This window comes from Convolutriloba macropyga, unplaced genomic scaffold (assembly GCF_964194025.1).
Source record: "Convolutriloba macropyga unplaced genomic scaffold, txConMacr16.3 SCAFFOLD_5466, whole genome shotgun sequence".
In the NCBI taxonomy this organism is placed as follows: Eukaryota; Metazoa; Xenacoelomorpha; order Acoela; family Convolutidae; genus Convolutriloba; species Convolutriloba macropyga.
Window position 1 is genome coordinate 9,856 of NW_027450938.1, and position 7,076 is coordinate 16,931.

General features: G+C 37.8%; 1 protein-coding gene across 1 annotated transcript; it reads left to right on the forward strand.

The window, feature by feature from the left end:
- The first annotated feature begins 3,354 nt into the window (after positions 1-3,354).
- LOC142356290 (regulator of microtubule dynamics protein 1-like) lies at positions 3,355-5,706 on the forward strand. Its single transcript, XM_075408231.1, has 4 exons — positions 3,355-3,518; positions 3,832-3,973; positions 4,132-4,308; positions 5,252-5,706. The coding sequence occupies exons 2-4, from the start codon at positions 3,840-3,842 to the stop codon at positions 5,397-5,399; spliced, it is 459 nt and encodes a 152-aa protein (XP_075264346.1). The 5' UTR covers positions 3,355-3,518; positions 3,832-3,839; the 3' UTR covers positions 5,400-5,706.
- The last annotated feature ends 1,370 nt before the right edge of the window (positions 5,707-7,076 follow it).

Genomic DNA, 7,076 nt, shown 5'->3' on the forward strand with positions numbered 1-7,076 from the left:
TAAATTCATATTGTACCAGTTTTTATTCCTACACAAGCTATCTTTGTTTTTACGATGCTTTCACATTTGATTACTGTCACAATTTGTATATGTATGTAGGAATTGACTTGCCGCCACCGAATTGACCGAATACCCTATCGTTAAGACAGGAATTGATGTGATTTTGTGTGATTAAGCTATATTTGAACATTTAAATCTACTTGTTTCATTTTCATGATCATTGTTAATTTAGATCTATTTAGTTCCCAACCCCCCCCCCCCTTAAGGAGCATGCATATAACTTTTGCGCCCTAGTCGCACGTTCTTTTATCAGAATAAGGTGCTATACATTAATACATAATTTGCAACTTCACATCCTCGCTTCACCTTTTCGGCCCACCAATATTGTTATTCAGAAGGATTAACCCACCAGTATTTTTGAGTCGGTTCAGGCAGTACGCAACCGGTCATGTTTTTTTGCGACGTTTTTGCATGACCACTTGACTTTCCGATTGACCTCTAACTCCTTGGGTTTTTGCTGGGCATTAGAAAGATCTGAGCTAGCTATAATTGGAAGCTCCAATAAAATTTTCATCAATCAAATTACGACGCATGGGAGAAAAATTAATAGCATGGTCTTCTGAAGGCGAACCTTCCGCCTTTTAAACTCAAAGTGATGAAAAATATGCTACTATTCTATTCAAAGTGGAAAATACAATTTGACTCTCAACAGTGATGTCTCGAGGAAGAAAAGTTAAAGAGCCAGCAATACTGTGTTCCTTGAAATAAAAATTGAAGTTCAAAGGCATTGATTTCGACTCAACGTTTTACAAGTCAAGGGTTGATTTTAATGACGGAAAAGATATAACAGAAAGAGTACTACAATATGCCTGGCAGTACTTTGAGACACGGGGTCAATAACAAACCTGCACCTGAATTCTTGTTTGTCTGTGTAAAAGTTGTGCCAAGCCGGTGCTATGAACCCTGGTTGAAAACCCCTGTGAAACTGTACCATGAATTCACGTTAATATTAATCATCTTCAGACGCGATTACATGCATCAAGAAAAAACATAGCTTCGTAGCTTGCGTAGCTCCATGTTCTGTCCCTGTGGCGTGGGATCAATGCGCCGGCGTGACGTTGTCAGAGCTTCCATGGTAGCTAGAGTTGAAGAAGCGTGGTTGTTACCTTAATTTACCCTTAAAATTTCTCAACTCGATTTAAAATCATATTGTACCAGTTTTTATTCCTACACAAGCTATCTTTGTTTTTACGATGCTTTCACATTTGATTACTGTCACAATTTGTATATGTATGTAGGAATTGACTTGCCGCCACCGAATTGACCGAATACCTTATCGTTAAGACAGAAATTGATGTGATTTTGTGTGATTAAGCTATATTTGAATATTTAAATCTACTTGTTTCATTTTCATGATCATTGTTAATTTATTTAGATCTATTTAGTTCCCAACCCCCCCCCGCTTAAAGAGCATGCATATAACTTTTGCGCCCTAGTCGCACGTTCTCTTATCAGAATAAGGTGCTATACATTAATACATAATTTGCAACTTCACATCCTCGCTTCACCTTTTCGACCCACCAATATTGTTGTTCAGAAGGATGAACCCACCAGTATTTTTGAGTCGGTTCAGGCAGTACGCAACCGGTCATGTTTTTTTGCGACGTTTTTGCATGACCACTTGACTTTCCGATTGACCTCTAACTCCTTGGGTTTTTGCTGGGCATTAGAAAGATCTGAGCTAGCTATAATTGGAAGCTCCAATAAAATTTTCATCAATCAAATTACGACGCATGGGAGAAAAATTAATAGCATGGTCTTCTGAAGGCGAACCTTCCGCCTTTTAAACTCAAAGTGATGAAAAATATGCTACTATTCTATTCAAAGTGGAAAATACAATTTGACTCTCAACAGTGATGTCTCGAGGAAGAAAAGTTAAAGAGCCAGCAATACTGTGTTCCTTGAAATAAAAATTGAAGTTCAAAGGCATTGATTTCGACTCAACGTTCTACAGAAAAGGGTTAATTTTAATGACGTAAAATATATAAGAGAAAGATTACTACAATATGCCTGGCAGTACTTTGAGACACGGGGTCAATAACAACCCTGCACCTGAATTCTGGTTTGTCTGTGTAAAAGTTGTCGCGCCAAGCCGATGCTATAAACCCTGGGTGAGAACCCCTGTGGAACTGTACCATGAATTCACGTTAATATCAATCATCGTCAGACGTGATTACATGCATCAAGACAAAACATAGCTTCGTAGATTGCGTAGCTCCATGCTCTGTGGCGTGGGATCAATGCACCGGCGTCCTGTTGTCAGAGCTTCCATTGTAGCTAGAGTTGAAGAAGCGTGGTTGTTACCTTAATTTACCCATAAAATTACTCAACTCGATTTAACTTCATATTGTACCATTTCTTATTCCTACACAAGCTATCTTTTTTTACGATGCTTTCACATTTGATTACTGTCACAATTTGTATATGTATGTAGGAATTGACTTGCCGCCCCCAAATTGACCGAATACCCTATCGTTAAGACAGAAATTGATGTGATTTTGTGTGATTAAGCTATATTTGAACATTTAAATCTACTTGTTTCATTTTCATGACCATTGTTAATTTATTTAGATCTATTTAGCAACCCCCCCCCCCCCCCCGCTAAGTGAGCATGCATATAACTTTTGCGCCCTAGTCGCACGTTCTCTAATCAGAATAAGGTGCTACATATTAATACATAATTTGCAACTTCACATCTTCGCTTCACTTTTTCGGCCACCAATATTGTTATTCAAGCATGAACCCACCAGTATTTTTGAGTCGGTTCAGGTAGTACGCAGCCGGTCATATTTTTTGCTTAGTTTTTGCTTGAACACTTGACTTTCCGATTGGCCTTTACCTCCTTGGGTTTTTGAGTTTTTAAGCTACCTTGTCCGCTCTCTCAATTGCAGTTTAAGCAATTTTGCGCAATTAGTTTTACTCAATTGGTGGTAGTTTACTACGAAAAGTACGGCAAAAAGTGAGACAAATTGGTTTCACTTCAAATCTAAGTAAACTCGAATTGCCTCGTCATTTGACACCTTAGTGAACTTAATGCTCCCACCCTCAACTACAATAATAGTCATGTGGCCACCACCAGGCGTTGAAGGCCATTTCGTCTGGCGTTAGCTCTTTATGTGTGTCATTGAAAACTTGTACTATAAAATAGCAACTCCATACAATATTCAGTGCGAAAACTAGAATACTTTAAAAATAGTAAACACATTTTCCGAAAAAGATTTGCTGGAAGTATCAAAATTTATTGACAACACTGGCAGGCGTTTTGAGCTCCAGCTTTGGATTAGGTTTTCATTTGGATTGGTACCTTGTATTTGCTTAGTTAGTATGGCGACTGTCTTATGCTTATTGGTGCAATGCTAGAGACAAGGAGCCCAAGTCTCCTGAACAGACTAAACTGTATGATGAGGCACTAATCTACGCACAGAGGGCATACCATATCAATCCTAACCACCCAGCAGGCAAGTTCAAAGGATAGAATTCTATCCAAAGCAATTAATTCGGTTTAGTTCTAAAAATTGATGGTTTTGGTCATAAGTTATACTTATCGCAAAACCTAATATCGAATAATATATCCAAAATATATCTCAAGGAAAAGTTAATTGGCCTTCGCAAAACCTGCTTGTAAAAGTGGGTACCAATTTCTCCGTTTTTTTAATAAAAACGAACCGAAACAAGACACAATTATAAATAGAAATAGCTTAAAACTGATCATTTTTGGTTTAGCTGTTTTTCCATAAATTCTGAAACAATCATGTAATGTGTTTTTTATAGCCCACAAGATGATGGGAGTTTGTTTAACGGAGGCCAACATTGGTATCAGGAAGAAAATGTCAAATCCACACAAAGTGTACGATCACCTGAAGACAGCTTGTGAGTTGGATCCCAGTGACCCCGAATCACACTATTTCTATGGGTGAGCATATTTACTTACGATTAGCTGCTGTTTGAAACAGCAACTGTTTTTCTTAGCCGGTTTAATAGCAACTTTTTCTATCAGAAGAACGTTCTAGTCATGTCAACTGCACATAGCGGCCACGAAGGATGGTCAATTCACTTGGTCTGTGTGTTTAGATCTGTTTGTTTTGTATCCTGTGTCATTCCATCGGCTGTGAAGACATTCGCAGGTCTGCTAGTCTCTCTTCCCAAGTCCACATTCGAAGAGGCACTGCACCACTTCGAGACAGCAGAGAGATTGAAACCCAACTTCATGTGTAGAAATCAATTGGCAATGGCCAAAACATACGAGAGGTACTAAGATATACTTAATTAAAAATAAATGGGGGGGGGGGGGGGAGGGTTTAGATCAATTTTAAGTAACATTGATTTTTTGAACTGTTGAAATGTGTCAGATTTGAATTTTCAACGCGGTTGTTTTTTAGCAATTAAGACTGAGACTATAACACAGTTTTGAAAATCCGGTTTTTATAATCCGGTTCGCTGGAAAATATGAAAGCAAAAATTTTGATTGTATTTATAAAAGGTGCTATTTAAGTTTCCGAAATTAAAGCAGAAATAATTTCATGAGATCTTAATTTTATCTTAATTATCTTAGCCGTTGATTATCGGTTTCAGAAAAAAAACCACGGAAAAAACCACTCAAATTTAGATAGGAAATAAACCCTCGTTGACTATCAAAGAGCTGCGCAGTTATCGCGTGGGACTTGATATAAAACTAGCACAGCCGAAACATTATCACGACCAAAATTTCAATTTAAAATGGTGGTTTAATCAACACCTGTTGCGATAATAGCAGTTAAATAAACTGCCTGTGTAATAAATTTTAATGCCCAATCGACACTGGAAAAACACTTCAGCATTAGACTACGAGTTTATCACACGCTTTTATCGCCACTGTTACTAAGTTTTATAAACTTGTAGTCTAAAAAAACAAAAATGATCGCAACAGGTGTTGATTTAAAAAATTACCACACGGTTGTTATCGCCCTCGAAGTTATCATAGCACCTCGGCTTCGCCTCGGAGTTTGATAACTTCTCGGTGGCGATAACAACCGTGTGGTAATATTCATTAATTATTTCCGTGGGGGCTTATTTCCTGGACCCGTTGATAGTCGCGGTAGTTTTTTAACCGGTTTTTTTGCTCATAGCTCGCCTGATTCGAAGGAGCCATTGTAACCTGCTTCAATTTGAATGTTTGACTGGTATTTTAGGAATGTTTATAAGTTCATTTCAGACTTGGCAATCACGAACAGGCTGCACATTGGATGAGAAAAGCGAGTGAATTCAATGCCACGAAAGCGAAGGACAAGAGAGACAAAGACGAAGCATATCAAATTCTACAGAAATGGAAACTGAAAGAACAGTTTAGAAACATTCTATAATGCAGTCTTTCGAATGATTAATTTTCTATTACACTTGACAATTTACGCGCAAGTTTGATGAAACAGAACATTTCAAGAAAAATGTTAATTCAGTGCTAAAACATTGCATCTTCAAAATAATTTAAGTTTCTTTATGTGCAGTGTTTCTTCTTTATGATTATATTGTGGTCATAGAGTTCGCCCCGGCTAAATCCATCCTGTATAGTCTGAAAATTACTCAAACCCCAAAATTAAGTCTGAGCAGAGTATTGTCTTACGTTTGTACCTTATAATGGCGATTATTATAGTAGTATACACATTCTTTTTACTAGCTCTAGTTTTCAGGCACTTAACACAAAGCCCATTAACCTTAGAGGTTACGACTTGCTATGCAAATTAATTGTTAAAAGTACCCATACGGAAGTTCAAAGCACATAGGAAGCGAACCCTGTTGGCGGGAGTTAAGCTGAACATGCTTTTTATCATGCAGCAAATTTTAATCAAAAATGAAGACTAGCGGTGTAAATTGGGAAATGAACAGAGTACTGGTCATCCAGAAAAAAACGGAATGTCTCTAGACTGATTCAGCGCTGATTGCTCTGCGACCAAACTCCGGGAAGTGAACTGCCAGGGCAATACAACATGCATCGAACTTTTTACATTTTTGTAGCGCTGAATTTCTAAAGGATTAAAGCTGTCTGTTTCCCTTTTTTAGCGCGTTCACTGCAAATTTTACTTAGCTTTGTGGTGATACTTCCACGGGGAGTTCTTAATATGAAATTGTTTTTTATCAGTTTATAAATAACCTTTTAAATATATTTACGATAACCGCTAGAAGCTAGAACCGTTGATTTAAGCGAATAATTGGGTGATGAAAGCATAGAATATACATTTGAACATCCTTCAGAAACAAAATCAAATTTTTTGTGAGCGTTTATAGCAATTGTAAACTTTTGCAGTGCTGAATTCCATACAATTTTTTCTGTACACAGCTATTATACATTCAAATTGACCTCTCTGCTGAACGTGAATGCAAAGAATATGACTGATGACGAGTTCATAAAGACTTGTGAAATGAAATTGAGATTAGTTGCGTATTGAATTCCATCACACTTTCCAATCCCAGCCATCAGGTATTTAACGTACATTTCGCCATACATACGTGCAGCCAAATGTGTGAAATCGTTCGTGGGAAGTTCAAGCAACGGCAACCGAATGAATTTACATAAATCGCTTTTGCTTCGAGTACTGTTTGCTCGTTGCATCCGATGTACTTGGTACATTTTCTCCAAATAAGGCCGATTGTCACTGTAATCCAAATAACTTGCCCCGTAAACTCTGTCTACCCAATTCATGGTGTGAGAATAGTGGACAGTTTTCGTTCCGCTGCACTTTTCGGCAAAATTCATGAAACTGGCTCTTGGCCAGTAATCCGGAATGTTGCTCCAGTCGACAACGTACGGATCTAAGCTCTTGATCTCAGAAGCAAACTTCGGATCGTCCGGTTTGATTTCCTTCAGTATAAGTGTACATTCAATTTTACCTTGTGAAATTTGGCCACGAAGAATCTGTAAATTTGAGGCTGTATTTCTTGTGAGAAAATGCACCAAAGATTTCACGTTCGGCTCAATGGTGAAGTTGATGAAGAATTGCGACAAATCGATGGTTTCAAAGAAGCTCTCAAACGATCTCTTAAAC

Excerpts from the sequence above, each read along its gene's own strand:
- LOC142356290 (XM_075408231.1), top strand. The coding sequence starts at position 3,840 with ATGATGGGAGTTTGTTTAACGGAGGCCAACATTGGTATCAGGAAGAAA. Across the intron at positions 3,974-4,131 it reads GAATCACACTATTTCTATGG|ATCTGTTTGTTTTGTATCCT; the intron begins GTGAGCATATTT and ends CTGTGTGTTTAG. Across the intron at positions 4,309-5,251 it reads ATGGCCAAAACATACGAGAG|ACTTGGCAATCACGAACAGG; the intron begins GTACTAAGATAT and ends AGTTCATTTCAG.